The sequence below is a fragment of the Epinephelus moara genome, chromosome 21, assembly GCF_006386435.1.
Source record: "Epinephelus moara isolate mb chromosome 21, YSFRI_EMoa_1.0, whole genome shotgun sequence".
NCBI lineage: Eukaryota > Metazoa > Chordata > Actinopteri > Perciformes > Serranidae > Epinephelus > Epinephelus moara.
The window spans coordinates 5,023,464-5,042,332 of NC_065526.1; the positions used below are offsets into that span (position 1 = coordinate 5,023,464).

The 18,869-nt window shown below is 40.1% G+C and overlaps 1 protein-coding gene across 2 annotated transcripts in view; it reads right to left on the reverse strand.

Annotated features, from left to right (window-relative positions):
• The window catches only part of asic1c (acid-sensing (proton-gated) ion channel 1c), a 127,251-nt gene that overhangs the window by 25,412 nt on the left and 82,970 nt on the right, over nucleotides 1-18,869 (reverse strand). The window contains exon 1 of one of the 2 annotated variants that reach the window (XM_050032868.1): nucleotides 12,005-12,593. The exons of the other annotated variant lie outside the window; for it this stretch is intronic. Coding sequence (XP_049888825.1) covers nucleotides 12,005-12,529 — 525 coding nt within the window. The 5' untranslated portion in view covers nucleotides 12,530-12,593. Of the gene's footprint in view, nucleotides 1-12,004; nucleotides 12,594-18,869 lie in introns of those variants that run through there. 2 annotated transcript variants of the gene reach the window in all.

Sequence of the window (18,869 nt, forward strand, 5' to 3'; positions counted from 1 at the left end):
TTATTTTATAAAAATGTATTCATTCATTTCATAAAAATGTTATTCCGTGGAAATATCAGGAGGTCAAACTCTAAACTTGTTGTGATGATGCATTAGGAGTCCTGTGTCCCGACCAACACATTTGTTATTCAACTAAAATGCAAAACTTAATTTAATAAAAATATTGTTTGATAACATTTCAATTTATCTCCAGCCAATTTAATTATAGCCAAAATTATTAATTCATAACAAAGAGAGAGAGGGTGGCCACTATGCACAACAGTTTTTTGCTGTGTTCAAAAGTTGTGGTAATAACAGTTTGATAACATTAATGAATGTCTGGATACAGAAAATAAAGAGAAGCTGCAGTAACAGCTTCAGTTCTGCGGTAATAGTTATTTTCCCCCCGTGTGCTCTAAGGGCTTTCCGGTAGCAAAACAGCTAAATTAATTGCCTCGGTCCAGCTTCCCCAACAGCTACTGGATGTCATGTCTGCACCACACCTCTTTTTTTCCTGGCTTCCAGGCAACACACATGCTTGGCATTGCTTTCTTTTTAGCCTTGTGTTCAAACCTTTTTATTCATAGAAACACCCGGATAGGCTTTGTTTAATTGTGGAAGTAAGGATTCTCTTTTTGTTTGGGAAAGATCCAATCAAAGTGAACAAAAGGCTCTATTTTGGCATCAACAGGGATAACTACCTCAGTGTCAGACCCGGCAACAAAGCAAAACAAAGAGGGGAAAAATACAAATGCTGCATGAGCAGCAGGCAAGTAAATAACTCCAACAATAACACCTTATCAGACTTATAGCTGACTGTCTGCTTTCTGCACTAACTGCCCAGCTGCATTGATTTCCTTTATTCTTGGTTTCTTTGCAAAGATGTCAATAGATATGAGGCACATTTAACTGGTGAGTTAATTACTTGAGCTCATTTGTGCTACAGCGGAGGCGTAAAGCGGACGGCTCTCCTGGTTTCTCAATCGTCTCTCGTCAGCAGTTTGAGCCGAGCGCAATTTCATTACTTGCAGCTGCAGAGGTTACACACAGGCAATGCGTGACAATCATCGTTAGTCTTTTTAACATGTGCTTTTGCTCTGTGACAGCAGCTGTCCACCAGTGGACTTTAATGTCAGCCCTCTACAATTAATCACAGGTATGTTTTCAGTATCTATGTCTTCTCTCTGTGCGTATATCTTACACTGGGCTCAAGCATCTCCTACATAAATTATTATTACTTCTATTGGTTGGTCCTTATCTTCTGTGAGGGACGTCGTATGCTGTAAAGCCCTCTGAGGCACATTGTGATTTGTTATGCGGCTTTATAAATAAAACTGAATTGAACTTAATAATGTAGGGCTGACACCCTCTGGTCGGTAGGTTGATTGATCGGTTGATATGCTATGTCTAAACCAAATTCTAATTGGTCGGATAATCCCTGGCAGTAATTTCATCAGGCCATTTATTCACCAAAGTATTTTTTTCCTAGCTGAAAACACCAGGACACTTTGGTTGCGTCTGGTTGCTATGATACAGAACATCTGCAGGGGCTAAAGTGTCTGTACAAGGTAGAGCATTTGCTATCAATGACAGGAAGGCTGAAGCACACAGGGATAGTGGACGGACGCACTGATCTATGTGGCACTTGTCCCCTACCCCACTGTGATTGGATGGCAGGGTAAAACATGACAGTGACGAGCAGTCTTTAATCCAAAGTTAAAAACTTTTCACTTAAAAATAATAAAAAAAATAAAACCAATGACTGGCTAGTTCACTCGGTGTAAAAGTCCACAGTACAAGCAAGCAGTCCAAAAACACATCCGAGGCACTCTGACTGTCATTAAAAACCCTTTATTGGTACATGGATAACAATCGCGTTTCAACTAGAGAGTCTTCATCAGGGTGTGAAGGGAAGTGCACCTGATTTTTTTTAACAACGAACTACACAGAGCCTTAACCCAGTGCAGACCTCCCTATTTTTTCCTCATTAAACATTTCTCACTTCTTGGAACGCTGCTGGCGTTCGTAGCATGGTGTAAACAGTTGTGCTCCAATTGCAAAGAATTCCAAAAACATGCTGGGTTTAGTAGAAAAACACTAGGGTGCACAATTGACCAATCAACTGGTTGAAGAGTAGGTAGAATTTTAGTCAACCAAGATTTTCTTTGGTTGACTGCAGCTCTAAATTACTATAGTTGTTATAGTTGTCACATATCCAGCAGATACAGCTGAGCTTGTTGGTATTCAAAAAATTCAGGGTGATTAAAGCGCTCTGCTTTCCATCCCAAAGGTGGAGCTATCACATGTGTAAACCTTAAGTCTGCATCCACTGATTTTATTTGACCATGTCAGACAGTGCAACAGGCTTTAAATGCAACACTGATATATCATTAGTTATTAAAGCTGATGGAGAGAACGCGCTAGCAAACAGTTGTATTTACACATCCAGCAGACATTGAGCTCTCTTCCCATCATACGCAGCCATTACCTCAATTGTTAATATGAAATATTGATTAGTGAAGCGTTAAGTGTAAATATTAGACCACTTCAATGAAGTCTTATCAGTGCATGTTCTTTTGTTTTCAGCAGATCAATGATGTGCTGGACTCAGTAAATTTACAGGACTTACGTACCTCTCCCTCTTATGTTACTGGATCTACAACATGACCTCATAAGAAGGTTGGAGCCTTTCCAATCTACTCAAAGAAACAACAAAGCTTTCCAATCTGGTGTAACACTCTGCAATCATGTTTCTGCACTGAGCTGCAGTGTTTTAGGATTTTTTTATAATATGGCTCAGACTTTAGTGTGACTAACTTTCTAAAACTGTGTTTATTTGTGAAATCATTTCACAAAATCATTAATTTAATTAAAATATCCCCTCCAAGACAGCGCTGCAATCACTCAGGAATATAAAGCGCTCCAGGGCAGAAGTTAATGATTTTTCGTCTCTATAAAATTGCCAGCCTCCTTACTGAAAACACATTTCTGCTGCTTGCACATTTCTATTGTTATCTTCCCGAGGATGCAAAAAACATTTCATCTTTGTCTCAGTATTCAAGCATGTAATTAGAGAATCATGGTGTAATAAAATTTGCCAAATTCAAAACGAGCAGCTGACTGCCGTTTGATGAGGAAGAAAAGTACAACTATTTGAAAGATAAGTAATTTTTTGATTTGTACATTTATTGCCCGGCTTTAAGACCAGCTCAGTGATCCCTGCGACTGTCAGGGAGTGACACTAACCATCCTCTTTCATGTCAAAGCTTAGTTGAACCCCAGAGGTCTCATTAGAGGAGGAGCAGAGTTTTGACTGAGTAAAGGGGAGAGCTCCTTCAAGGGCCAGTGAGAATGTTCAGCTCCGAATGAAATACCGGCGGCAATTAGACCCACATCAGAAACACAGGCAGCTCAGACAGGGCAAAGACCAAGATGAGAAAAATACAGGCTATATCCAACATTATTACCCAGTTACTGCAGAGCTGAGCTGATTAGCTAATTCGTCGATTAACAGACCACAATTCTGATGACTAAGTAATTATTTAAGTCGAGTAAAAATGCCAAAAATCAGCTGGCTATAGCCCTTATTTGTGAACATTTGGTGCGTTTCTCAATCTTCTGACAGTAAACACAATATGGTGTTTGGACTGTTGGACCGGGAGAGAAGCATTTTTATAATGAAACCCCAGGGAATTGTGTTGGGCTTTTTTCTTTCTTTCTTTTTCAAATCAATTTTAGGACTTTTTCTGGCCAAATCATTAGTTAATTGAGTAATTCTGAATCAATAATTAAAATAGTTATTTGCAGCCTTAAGTGACTGCTCACTGAGCACACACAGAAATAAGGCTCAATATAACGATTGCTTCGTTTCATTATCGTTTAATCTTCCAATTGCTTTCTTGATTAGTCAATTCATTTTTGCTATGAAACTGGCCAATATAACGACACTATCTAGGGCGCCCATGTCTATAATGTATTCTAAACATACTTATAATGCATTATGATCTGCTGATAGAACTGTATAATTAAACGTTATACATTAGTATACTTACAAGCATTCGTAAATATTCATAATGCCTTATAACAATAATCATAACAGTATTTTATAACGTCTTGCACGGCCATGTCTCGTAACACTTTATTAATGGTCACTCACTTACCTTTTAAAAGCCCATGACTGTAATGCATTACTTATAATGTGTTATAATCTGCCTATTGCACTGTATAATGATCGATATAAGCACTTGTACATGGTCATAATTCTTTATATACAATAACCCTTTACAGTGACTTAGAACCAGCTTGTAATGTTCTATATGTGCCCAATACCTCGGGAAATTTCATACATGTACTTTAAGCACATCCAGAGACCACTTAGAGTAACTTCTTATCAGATTATAATGCATTACAACTATGAGCATTATAATACACAATGTGTAGTGCCCTGCAATTATGAAGTATTATGATACTTGACCTTGTTAGTCATAATAAAATGCTTTATAATGTGTTTAAGTATGCATAAGGCGTTTTGAATATTTATGAATGCTGATAACTTACACAGTGCTTTAAGCAGATTATAATGCGCTATGAGCATTTTCTTAATGCACTGAAGACATGGAAGTCATAGAAAATGGTACCATAATTTCCAAGGTGCCTGTTTCAAATTCCTTTTCTTATCCAACCATCAGTCCAAACCCAAAGATACTAAGTTTAATATTATACATAAGAAGGGAAAGCAGCTATTTATTATGACCTGGCAATCAACAAATCAAAATGACTGATGATTTCAGCTCCATGCTTTGTACTGAACTTCACACAGTAATGTGACGACTATACCTTTAAATAATAAGAAACTAACGGACCAAACAAGCAGACCGTCTGACAGTCCTTACATACATACAGTACCCACTTTAAACTTTTGATAAAAAACTATGAAGTTGTAACATTTGAAGCTTGAATAAATAAAGCTGATTTGTCAAATACTAAATAAATATTCCACATATAAGGCACCAGAGTCTCTCAACCGTGACTCCAGGATTCCTCATGGAGTTACTTGATATGCAGCATGTCACACTCAGATTCACATGAAAACTTCACAACTCGACTCCCTGAGATTTTCCAGACCTTAAAATCAAGGCCAGAGACAGGCAGACAAGTCCTGTGCTACACTGTGATTTAAGATGACCAAACAAATGCAAATCTGGAGCACAAGACAGACGGTTAGAGCCAAAACAAATGCAATCAGGGACGTCACTCTGGTGGATGGGCAGCTTCTTTAGCAAAGGGAGACATCTTGTGGCCTGCCTCTAAATGAAACCAACCTCCTTGTTTAAAAAAACAGAAAGCAACACAGCCACTCTGTATGCTGCACCAGTAACGCAAGGGAAGCAAGAATGGATTTTTAGCTAAGATGGGCTTATACTGTGAAATATCTCATATAAAATTCATCAAACAGGAAAATATTGGCATGTGCTTTGTAAAAATTATAAATAAATAAAATAACCAAAAGCTGATTTGGAGGAGAGTGCAGTGCATCCACAGTAAATCCTTTTGCTCATAAACATATTTGTTTTTCAGTTTCAGTAAAGCAAAATGCAGGACTCAGTGTTACTTATTTAGAATCCACAGTAATTATGAACATTTCTGACGCAGCACATGTACAGTATATCCCCCTCTGGCAGACCAGGTGGAGGGCAGATGCAGCCTGTATCAATAAAAAACAGATGCTGGCGGCTACACCTGCCGTCTTGTTCCCTTGTTCCATACCAGGCAGAACCCAACTAAAAAAAACATAAGTGCGCTGTCACTCAAGCTTTCAGTCTGCAGCCCCGCAGTCACACTTTGATAAACTCACTCCTCATATTTCTTCACCAGTACTTTCATTTGCAAGGATAATCTCATTTTTTTTGCATGTCCTCATCTTGTTTGCTCAGCTGGAGGCTTTTGGTATCCATTCCTGAATCCATTTTGCCCGCTTGCCCAGAAATTAAGCATCGTAAGCACTTGCCAGCTGCCTAAAAGCGCCACAGAGAAACAGCATTCCATCAAGAGTTTCTCCTGTGTCAGGTGAACGTTATTATGAATTCAAATCATATCCTCAAACACCCGCAAGGCTACACAGGCTCTCTCTTCTTCTGGCATTCAAACAAATGTCATTACATGATCTAAATGTATAGGATTTTTTTTTTTAAACACTTGAAAGTGGATTACATCATCCGTCATACTTCTGAAAAATGACTTGCTGTTTCCAGCAATGTGTCATGTCTGACTTCTCTTGTTCAGTGACTCGTGGTGTCGAGGGAAATCTCAGTTTACTTGAAAGAAGATAGTGATACAATACTTTGAAAGGTGCAAGGCATCGCTTTTATTGGCTTAGAGAGCAGGATATATAGATCCCAGAGGCCATTAGTAGAAACTAAAGCTAAATATGGGCATGGCAGATCATCTAAGATCATAAGGACATGTGATATGGAACCATGAGTTGTTGTTTTTTTGCCCTATCGTTGTCTGGTAAAATATAACAATCTGCATATTAACAAGCCTAACACATGCTTTTGTTTGGATATTGCATGATGCCAGAAGGCTGGTAATCTGCGACACAACATAATGGCACTATTGGTTTTGGACAGAGTCACAATTGTGTCCGATGTCTCCACCTAACAAGCTAATTAACTTAAGAGGTTCTGTCAACTGGCACCTTTAATGTCTGCCTCTGGTAGTATCTGCTCCCAGATGTGCAAGTCAGCAAAAAGGCATCCCCGTGCAGCGTCCCCGCTATGAATTCCTTTACTATTCCTCGTCAGCGCCATTGATCGGACTGCCAATGCTGCACTTACAGGAACAGTGGCTCCCGCGCTGGCCTTTACTGACACTGAGTAATGGAACAAACACATTAGGTATTTGCTATCTGGCCTGTCATCGACGCTCACTGCCTCAGATTTGTTTATTTCGTTGTTTGTACTGTGGGGCTTTATTTTATCTCTCCCCTTCTTTCTCTTCATGCTCCGGGCAGCACTGTAATTTTGTGCTCCTCCACACACCTCTTCCCTTCATCTCTCCTAATGCTTCCAGTTGTGCATCGCGGAGCTGACTCGGCTCCAAAGCAGGCTGAATCACAATGATGGTGTCAGTCGGCAGCTGAGTCCCAGTCCCACCTCAATCTAAGCACAGCACAGCCTCCTTTCCCTCTATCTCATCCTTTCTCTTTTATTTCCACTTTGTCTTAGCTTTCTCCTTCAACCCTGTGCCTTGCTTACCCCCTTTTATCCTTCTCTCTTCTATAAGCTGCTACTCTTCTGTCTCCTCCTATCTACCACACTGCCGATTTTCTGCCTCTTCCTGAACCGGTCTAACTCTCAATCCTGACTTCTGCTTCCTTTACTCACCCTTCTCTTTTCTATGACCTCCAAAACCAACTTCAGCCTCCACACTATACTGCAGCGGATGAAGTAAAACACCACATCCTGCTTCTCGTTTGGCAGACGCTGAACAAATCCCCAGCCACAACAGACAGACCACAATGTAATATCAAAAGGGCTCTGCACAATCCGATACCTCAACAGGAAGTTCAATTGCACCACACAAGATCAACAGTTAAAGGATAAATGTGTTAGAATCAACTCTGTGCATTAGCCTGCTAAAGCTCTGAGCCGGTGATCGATTGAAATGATATTACGCCAACTTCAGCATGCATCCTGCATATACACACTGACAGATGATTTATTCGGTCAGAGCCAATCTTGCAGGTTTAATCCACAGCAGTGTGTTGGGGTGCTTATGCTTGTGAGCATTAATGAGGCAATAAATCAAACACCAGTTCACGGGCGGTGTGTACGGCAACAAGATGGAGGCACCAGATTAATTTTGATAATGAAATAAAGCTGTAGCTGAGAAAATTGTTTGGCCGATCAGTTGAATAAATGGGATCATGCTTTCTTTAAGGTTCAGTGTGCAGGATTTAGGGGGATATAGGAGCAGCAATGGAATATAATATACTATAATATAATAAGTGCTTTCTAAAAATAAGAACTGTTGTGTTTTCTTTACCTTAGAATGAGCCGTTTATATACAGAGCGGGTCTTCATTTGTAGAGACTGCCATATTGCACTGCCATGTTTCTACAGCAGCTCAAATGAATAAACCAAACACTGGCTCTAGATAGGGACATTTGCGTTTTCCTGTCAGCCACCGTAGGTAGCAGCCCCTCAGTAACAAGCAGTGTTGGAAAAACACTGATCTTTTTCATGTGAAACTGCTTTCTTTAGTGTTTTTACCAGTTTAGATCACTGTGTCTGTTTGTTGTCTGGATTTTAAGTCATCAGAGAAAAAAGATAAGCACACATTAGCAGGTGCTGGGCAAGCGGCCCATCTCGACAAGCCACGCAGCTTCAGAGAAACACTGATTTGTAACATGAAACTGCTTTAAGGGGGATTTATACTTGTGCGGCAGACCCTACGCTGTAGCCTACACACGTGGCCTATGCCGTTGTGAGCATTTATACTTGTGTGGTAGTGTGTTTGTGTCACTCTGCAGTTACACCTCCAAAACACTAGTTGGTGGCAGGGTTTCTGTGAAGTGCTGTGAAGTTTAGCTGATTCAAAACACACATTAAACACACATTAAACATGGCTTAATAGAGCCAATTTCAAACACAAGTACACAAATCAGCTTCACTATAACTTGCAGTATTCAAACAGACAAACACTTGTCTTTATCTGGACACATTTTCCCCACAAATACAACATGCTAATGTTTTTAGCACAAGCCTATGGCATTTTACATTGTATAAATTAGCCTAGTGGCTAGCGGACTTTTTTTCTTTACTCATATAAAGCCAGGGACAACAGCAACATTTAACAAATGCCTATGGCATTTTACATTGTATAAATTAGCCTAGCTACGGGGGGAGATTTCCTCTGCTCATATGAAGCCAGGATAAATCAAATCCCCAAAAGATAAATTACACACAACACTTAAAATGCTGTTTTGTGGAGGCTTTATTATCTACACAATTTATTGTCTCTTATTTGTGAAATTAAAGTAAATAAAAGCTTTGTTTCCACTGAGGGAAATGGTTTCGGCTTAAAGTAATAGGCAGGAGGTCTGCCTCACCACGACGTGTAGTTACATTAATGGGGAGGTGCATGTCAGGCTACGGCGTAGGGTACGGTGTCAATTCAACGCAGAAGTATAAATCCTGCATTATTCAGTGTATTTATTGGTTTAAATCACTGAGTCTGTTTCTCTTGAAGAGGCAGAGACCTCTGTAGATAACGTGGCTCATGGTTAAAACCTCCTGTTCAATGAACACTGAAGGAATTCTAACCGGAAGAGGTTTCAGCTGGCTGCAATCTGCAATCCTCACCACTAGATGCCACTAAATCCCCCTAAATCTCACACACTGCTCCTTTACTATAATGTTGAGTCACATACTCTGTCTGAAATAGACACATTTATACATTTTATACACATGAAGTCTTGCAGAAGCACAGAAATCCTTCAGTGTAATCTGAACAAAGCTTATTACCACAGTTCGCAGACTGATACAGGGATATTCAAGGCTATGTTCCTGTATATATTCATAGCACTGGGTAAAAAAATTCCATCATCCACCATCTGCCAGCCTTTTAATATCTGAGTCTCGTTCTCCTCCAGTGAATTACAGCATCCTCCCCCCGAAAAAATATTTCATTACTTTATGCAGAGGGAATAATTGCACTTGGGGGCCCAGATATTTCCTCTCCAAGATTTCTCAATACCACTGCACCCATATCCAACTCATTAGCAGAAACATCTGGTCTTTCCTGTCACTGTTGGCATGCTGTAGTTTCTTCAGCCACAGTTTCTTTGTCTGACCTTGACACAAAAATGCACATGCAGGCACAAACACACATCTATATTCTCATGCAGAAATACTACACAGATTGAAGTATCATACAGGTAATATGTTAGATTCTAGAAGAGCAAAAATAATAGTACTCTAGGGGTTTTGAATTGGAAAAGGTAATAGTCTATTTATTCTAGCACTCTGCCGTTTTAATGCCATATCAAAATGCAAAACACTCAAGTTTAATATATGAGCAGAGGCATTTGAATGATTTCATGCATACATTTCCTCCGATTTTTCCACACACAGAGAGCTAATTATCAGATGTTGTCTAGACCTTGCGTGAGTCATCTTGCGGTGATGTTCCTGAAGTATATAATGGGTAATCTCAATTCCATCACATCTCATCTCCTGTGAGAGGACTTGCCTCTGAGCCTCCCACAGTCAGATCAGCAGGCCGAGGAGGGGGGATTCAGGCAGCTCCATGAATATTTAATTAGTCCCCTCTATACTTAGGCCCTCAGAGCGTCTCCAGTTTCTGACATTTAGCTGAAATTTGCCCTTTGTGCGTGGGGATGTGAAAGAGCCAAGGTCACCTGACTGACCGCACTGATATCAAAATCTGCCTTTATTAGCTTAAATGTGCCGTGCTGTTTTGGTGGAACTCAAATCTGGTGCGCTATTTTCTTGTACAAGGCTGAAGCTCTTCTTACAGTAGATGTCAGGTTTGGTGTTGGTTCAGTGGGAAACCAATGTCTTTCAAACAAAATAATAGTATTGACACTTTAGACCTACTAGGTAATTAGTATAAATCATTTGCCTTACTTCCACTGCTACTGGCTCTCTAAGAAATTGTGCAGCATGACAAACCCATCTTGGTGCTAGGCTTTCATCACTCAAATCAATGGCCCATTTCATCGAAATACAATCCTTCCCCTGTCTCTGCAGCAGGACGATTAAGTTCCATTCAAATTCTGCTGACATGATTTTATCTCTTTGGTTGAGGCTTGAAAATTGAGGGGAAAAAATGGGATTTAACAATAAATGTAAGCACAAGGGTTCAGAAAAATTACCCTTTCACTGTAAAAGTGACACTGTTCTGTTTTGGTGACTTTATGTGTTTTTGATGTTGTGAGATGAGACAAAACGCTAGAACGTTTGGTGCCACTGCTACCAGAAAGATCATTCTTCTGAGGTATTTACAAAGAAAAACAATAACATATTAAAAACTCTACTGGTCTCAAAAACGCCATATGTTTACTACATAATGCATGATGCGTGATGTCAGCAGAGATTTGTTGAACCATATGGCACCTCAGTAGTTTACATCTTTCTGGGGACAATTTTAAGGAAGTAACTCTCATTTCTCCTTCAAGAAAAAGGATTATTAATAGTGGTTGCAAAATGAAGAAGTGGACATAATATAAATATTGCCATCGCTATAAAAGCCGAGGAAATATCTTTCTGCTTTTGGCGCCTGCTCTCATACACAGAGATAAAGCATTGCTTTATTAGTATTCCTCAGAAATTCTGCCTGTCTTACACCCCCATACCTGTTGTTCCCCCCTGAGCCACTTAATCTTTGCACAAACATGCCATTAATTATTTAAAAAGGAAGGATTATGGGACCATTACCGAAGAAACAATTAAGAAATGACAACATAATTTGAATGAAAGTGACGTCTCTTTCCTGAACGATATCTGAAGTGAATGTCTCATCATGACAATGCTCATTTAAAAAAAAAAAAAAAAAAAGAACCACTCCCTTGCAGCAGAGCTCTGCTGTAATGTCTTCTGGTGTTCATAAACATAAACTGACTCATATTTCATTTCACCGAGGGCAGTGTGAAGCATTCAAATCGTAGCATTATAATGACTATTAAACAGCTCTCAGTTGTTAGCATTGTTGCCAAAGGCTTTTGCATATGTTCAAATCTGGCTTTCATGCTTTTCTACTGAGTGTGTGCATTTTCCCTTTAATTTAAAACATCATTTTAGATCTTCAGATAAATATTTAGTCTAAATATTTAAATAATCTGCATTTATCCTACTGAGAAGTTCTGAAATATTTAAGATAGCACTTTTACACTCTCACATCTCACCGCCTAAGGATGAGTGTTTTTTCCCCATAATGATTCTGATGCAGTTTACACCAAATTTCACCCTGAAGCAAGACCCACAGAGGGAGCCATACTTACTGTAGTAAAGTTCTCTGGACCGCAGTCCTTGCCTCTATATTTGCAGTCAAGCAACATTTCATCTATGTTGTGGCTAGTCCTCTGCACAAACTCCAGCATGTTGAATGTTTTGCTGGGGTAAAACTTGCTGTTGTCCCCCGGTTGCCCCAAAGCGGCCATGAAGTCATCAAAGTCCCCTTGCTCCACACCCAAGAGCCCCGCCATCCAGAAGATGTCATCCCTACTGATCTGGGACCTTCGATAGCTGTTGTAGTTGCAGAGGGTGATGGCTGGGAAGTACATGACGGGACTGTCCATCTCATCAAGAATGGTGACATGGGGGTACTGGTAGTACTCGATCACACGGTCGGCAACTTGGTAAAGGAAGATGGAAAGGGAGGAGCTGAATGCGGCGGCCCAAAGCAGCCGTCGAATAGTCACTCCACCGGGCAGGAAGATGTGGCTGAGGCCGTGGAGGGTACAGTTGGCCCCGAACACTGTAATGTCTGATGGTGGACGTGGCGCTTCTTCCTCTGGGGCTCCCATTATCACCAAGAGTTTCCAAGTTAGTGTTGCTGGATGTGGTCTTGCTGCAGTGATGACCTGCTGAATACTGGCGCTAACAGGGAGGTTCACCTAGACTAAATGTACAAGGAAGGCTGGACAAGACAGAGTATAGTTTCCTGTTCACACCCGAGGGAGGGGAAGGGGTGGGTAACTGAAGCTGGGAAGTAGCGATGGACTGGTACATCAACCAATCCTGCTTGAGGTCTTAGAGGGCACACTGAATTCAAGAGATCCAGTTTCATTTGGGAAGTAAGACCTGATCCCACAGCGGGTCGTGGCAGATGCATCAGACAGGGATACAGCAGAGAGGCAAAGATGAAAACTGAAGTATATTCAATTTAGCAACCTCTAAAACACCCAAATTCTTTTGGCACACATCAATGGCATTGTGCGTCTCTGACTGAAAGTTGAAGTACTTTATTGTTTTAACTTCAGAAGAATTCAGTGCAATTTAATGAGTTAAAAAAAAAATACCGTGCCCCAATCAAAACAAGGCTGTTCTTCTCAGTTCTTGAAAAGTTGACATTTTTGAGACAGAAAATGTCAGCAATTCCCAATTAGCATCACATTTAGTTACAGCAGCACACACAAACCTTGAGCTGCCATGTACAACCACAATAATCCATTAGCCACTGAGAAGCTACACAGGGGGAATAGCTTAGTGCTTTTCTTAACGAAACGTTATTGTGAAAAGCCACTATATTACTCATTAATGGTGTTCATTAAGCTTATTGCAGCTGGTGACAGGAGTCAAACCTGTCACTCCTCTAAGTCACAGACTCCTTTTTATAACCTTTATGCTACCATCTTCCTCTCTGAACTTTCTTGTGATGATTACACATAACACAATGATGTACATCACTGCGGAGAGTCAAGCAGGCATTCATCTATTCTCAAAAACCTCTTTAAAACCACTAAAAGGATCAAAAAACACGTTAACTTATGTCAATGCAGTCACAGCTGATCCCTTAAGTTTGCAGCGCACACATCATCTTCTATCTTGCTGCAGCCCCCCTATCATGTGTTTTGTAACAGCATCAATTATTAATGCCTTCTCCTGCATACATCTCAACTCATGGACAGGGGTGTATATTCGCAGAATGCAGGCCTGAGGTTATTCCAGTCCATCCTGATAAGCATCTGTCTCGTCTGAAATTGATTTGCTCAGAGCAGCATTCATTTAAAAATAAATTTAATAAGTTAACTGATGTTAGGAGCAAAGCAAGGACTTCTAATCGCCTGTCAGGACTACTTAAAATATACCTGGTTAACCTGTTCTCTCTTGTCAGTCTCAGCTTCCTCACAGACCAATCTCTCTTCATCATCCACACCTTTTTACTTCTTGCATACATCCCCTTATCTGACCTTCTGTACATCAATTCCTCCTCTCATCGCCCTCTATCCTTCCCCTCCTTAAATCAATTCTGTTGGTAGAGGCCAAAAGCAGAGCCGAGGCACAGTGAATATTGGACTTACTTTCATTAGGGGGATACAAACAGGACTCCAAATGAATGATAATGTTGATCTGCACCTGCTGGATGTGTAAATAAGCAACTGTTTGCCATATCAACTTAGAAGGTGATGCTATGTCAGTGTTATGCTCACAACCTGTTTCTGCTGCCTTCAAGTGGACAAAACAATCAGTTATTGCAATTAAAGCTACAGTACACTAAGTTTTTTGATAGTAGCACAAGAGGCAGACAATCATGCTCCTCTGTGTCCTCATAGTGCTCATAATGGCATTTACAAGAATCACAAAAAAACAGAGCCAAAGAGTCTCTAACGCAGCTGTCAATCATGTCCATCACTGCTCATAAACTGCCGTCAAACTGTCAAACTAGGCAGCACTGGTTGAATATGAATCAAGGTTGTCATTGCATCGCCTGTTTCTCTCCTCAGATGTTTTCATAAACATATTTCAGTGTACTGTTTAGCTGTAAAATTTGGACATAGCTTCATTTTGACTTGAATGTGTTCAACATAGCAGCCATGTCACAAACTGTCTCATTTTACAGCTTAACAGTACACCAAAGTATGTTTCTGAAAACATACAAGGCGAGGAATAGTCAACGCAGTAATGGAATATTGATTCATATTTAATCATGGCAACTTAGTTTGGCAGTTTGACCACAGTTCCTGAGCCGTGATGGACATGTTAGACAGCTGCTTTCTCTGAAAATGGCCTGTGATTGGTCATAGTCTCCCATCAAAGGCTTGATTTTCTAAAGCCTGAAAACAGAGCCAAGCAGAGATACAGAAGTCTAGTGTTCTTTCAGACCATGTGAATTACAATACGCTCAGTTTGCCTACCTGAACTTAAGCTACATAAGGTCTCAGTACAGCTTTTAAACAAAGTGAACTTTCAGGGTTGTTGCTGTGCACTGCATTGCGACCCAAAAGTGCAAACAGTATGTATGTAAATCTTAAAACTGCATTAAGTAATGTTTTGGCCACTTGGGGGCAGTGCAGAAACCTGTAAACACAACACTGATCTACTGATACCTTATAAATCATATGGGGGATGTGTTAGCTGTTAGTTGCCCATCAATGTGTCCAGCAGACTCGGAGCAACATTAGCATTCATTCAGAGTCGTGTTTCTGTCCAATACTGACTCACCTTTTAGCTTTATTTTGGTCTTTACCAACTCCTGAAGGAAAACTCCTGGCTTGTAAACTGCTAAATGCTTATCTGTGTTCAGCAGCTAGTTGCTCACTTTGTCTGACCACTGTTTCAGGCTGGGCAGGTAGTGAATTGTGTTTTGTGTTTTCAGGGCTTTATCACTAAAAACAGCTACCAGGTTGTTGAGAGTGGTTAGGGTGAGTCAAAACAGTGACTGGCCAAAACACAAAACAATAAAATGAAAGATGCTCAAACCCTCTAGAGGGCTGGAGGGAACAGCAGGGTGATCTTTTTCTGTGGCTCAATCACTACAAACACCCCCTTTAACATTACATGTGGTCTTTTCATCCATTGTTAATGTAAAAGTATTGATTGGGACAGCTTTAACAGCTAGCGTTACCACTGGGGTTGTCACTTTGTGTCTGCACCCAACACTGACGCAGCACTCACTCCATCACTTCATTCATGCCGGCCAGAAAATGATTTTACATAAAGGATAAGTCATACCTTATGATTTCGACATTTTTTGCCAGCCAACATTTGCCACTTGTATTGTAGTTTGACAGGCTTTAAGTACATCAATAAAAAACAAAAAGCAAAGCTCTGCCAAGGCTGCACAATGTTCTGACTTTAAATAATATAGTGACAATCGAGAGATATGTGCATTAAGAAGCAGGCCAGTAGTTTAATGAGGAAATGATGAAAACTCCTAAAGAATATTTAATATCTGACAATGTTGGTAAATCTTTTCCTGGATCTGAACAAAAACTTATCTCTTGTTCACTGGATAATGTCCTACTGTAATTTTCCACCAAATGTCATTAAAATCTGATTACTTTTTGAAACAAGGACAAGTTCAGATTATAGCTGCTGCGCAGCAATGGTCGGGGCCGGGCAATTTTAGGCAAAATTAGGCAATTCTGAGCAACACACACTAAAACAAAGCATATCACAACATAGAAGTTACATCATATAATTATGGCATGCCCTTCAAATTGTGGATGAGTGGCTGAAGTGATCAGACTCATAATATACAAAGGAAAGAAAAAACTCAAGAACAAGAAAGTAAGAATAACATTAACTGCTAGTAATTATGAACAAACTGGCCTGATCTAGCTTAAAGCTAAACATTATCCATGGTGACAAAGATGAAAACATTTTGCATGTTGACTGATAGCTAAGCCAAATAAACAGGGAAAAGAGACAAGGGATAACAGGGAAAAGTGTTGATAAAGAGTATTTGTCTCTCCGCAAAACTGCCTGGATCATAATTATTTTAACTTTGGTAGTCTCTAATCCACATAGCATGATGCCTGAACATAGGACTTTCACATTAGAATGTCCGCTCTGCCTTAGCTGAGGCTTGAACTCACAACTTCTGTGTGTGTTTGTTGTTTCCAGTTGAGGACATCTGGCATGGGACTGGACCTTTATGAAAAGTTTGGGTAGATTTCTCATATGGAAATGTTGCACGAGCTGAGGCTTGAACTCACAATCTTCAACACCAAGAACCATCCTCTATCTCACTGAGCTAATTGGCAAACAGAAATGTCACATGTAGCTTCACAAATTGACTAATCCAGTCACCTGTGTGCAAGACAGCAGCTGTTAGTGTGTAAAGGCAGATTTCAAACGGCTGTCAAAAATTCAGTTATTAAGACAAAAATCCGAAAATACACAAATTGCATCTAGACAGCATGGAGATGTTGGTAATTTGTTTTTAACTATGATTTATTGGCTCCATAAGTGAAAAACTGATGTTAATAATGCCATTTTTGCATTTGAATTGTTCGCATGAGAGCGAAATTCAAAATGCTGTAAAAAAAATCAGTTTTTGAGATAAAATTCTGATATTTTCCACACATCATCTACCATGACTCCAAAATTTTGTCATTTTTTTTAATGAACATTGAAAATGTATTTAGCAAGAATTTGCAAGTATATGTTTACAATGCCGTTTACAGTCAAACATTTTGATGCACTGTAGGCTCAATTTTCGATAAATAAAAAATCTGTGTGGATCGTTTGTGTAGGACAGTCTGAAGATGCTCTGTAGCAAGTTTGGTGTCAATTGAGCAAAAATTGTGGGAGGAGATAGGTTTAAGAAGTTTTACAGTTTTTGAAAAAAAAAAAAAAAAAACAGAGTGATGAACTTCATAATTTGCAATAGGTTTAAATGTACAAAAGTTTCTTCAGTATTGGGGCTACATTTTAGTGAAAGTTGCAAATCTGTAGCACGTATGGTTGATTTGTTGTGAATTTTCAAAATTTTGAAATTTAGAGGCTTGCTGTAGCGCCACCATCAGGACTATTGGCCTGTTTTTGCAGCTGAGGCAATCTGACATGGGACTGGACCTTTGTGCAAAGTTTGGTGATTTTTCGCGCATGGGAAGTATGATTTCCTCGGAAGAAGAAGAAGAAGAAGAACATGCAGCAAAACAATAAGGTCCTGGCAGCTTAGGCTGCCCGGCCCCTAATAACACAAACCTTATGCCAAACACTATAGTATGCTTCAGCTGAGCACTCAGGCGCTGCTAGGCAAAAACACAAAGGCAACCGAATCTAAAAGCTGATGTCTGAGTTGACTTTAAAGACAATGTTTTAAAGAAATTCAAACCACAGCGACCTCTCTCTCAGCGAGTATGTAAAATGCCTGAGAGAAAAGCCATTTAGACAACGTCAGGTTTGGCAAAGACGCATCAAACCCACAGAAGTTCAGACAGAGCAGCTTAAAGAGTGTGCAGCTTCAAACTTATTTCATGCACAGTTTGCAGAGGCATTGAATACTGCTCTTTGTTTAAGTATAAGTGAATTAATTCAAAGCTTTTCACTATGCTCGCGCTATACAGCGCACTGAGTACATCTTTGCTGTTCCCTGTCGCCTGTGGGTACAATTGAGTAATCTTCCTTCAACTACAGCAAATAGAGAAGTGGTCAAAGCACATTTCTGCAGTTAACAGGTGCACTCTGAGCAAAGTGCAAGCCACTACTCAATCAATACACTGTGGAGATTTTCCAGATGCTTTAAGTTAAGGTGTACTGGTTAATGCGCTGCCTTAAGAAATCAGCAATTCAGTACATCATGGCTTCTCCGTGTGCCTGAAAACACTTTCTTTCACTCTACAGTGAGAACAAGCCGAGGCTGCATTCACACGTGTCAAGATTACTGATATCTTTAGAGACTAAGTGCTCTTTCACATCAGCCGCTTTGTATCCTGACTGTGTGGAGAATGTCAGAGTTAGTCTGCTGGATCTGACAGCGGACATGTTACGGGTGGCTACAAGAATGTCATTTTCATAATGCTGAAAGGTCATTTAAATACTGAGTCCAGAGGAAAAAGCTTTCAACCTGTCCCTCTGCTCCTCAAATTCTAATTACCTCCCCTCTTGTTTGGTTGACCCGAGTGCAGCCCAGCGACCACCCAGCCATCCAAATATTGAGTTTACACCATTTAAGTGTTTTTGACTAGTTACTGGCTCTTTTGTGCGATACAAAAATTGCTTTGAGTCCTCCACAGAAAGGTCAGAGGTCAAGAACAGAGCTGTGTCCCTGCAGCTGTGAGGGAGGCAGCATCTATGCACAGGACACAAGTCACACAGACTTTATAAACTCTCAGTCTTTCCTAGTTTGTTTCACCACATGTAGAGAGGGCCTTTCATGTCCTTCCAAAATCAAAACAGCGAGAAGAAGCCAAGTTT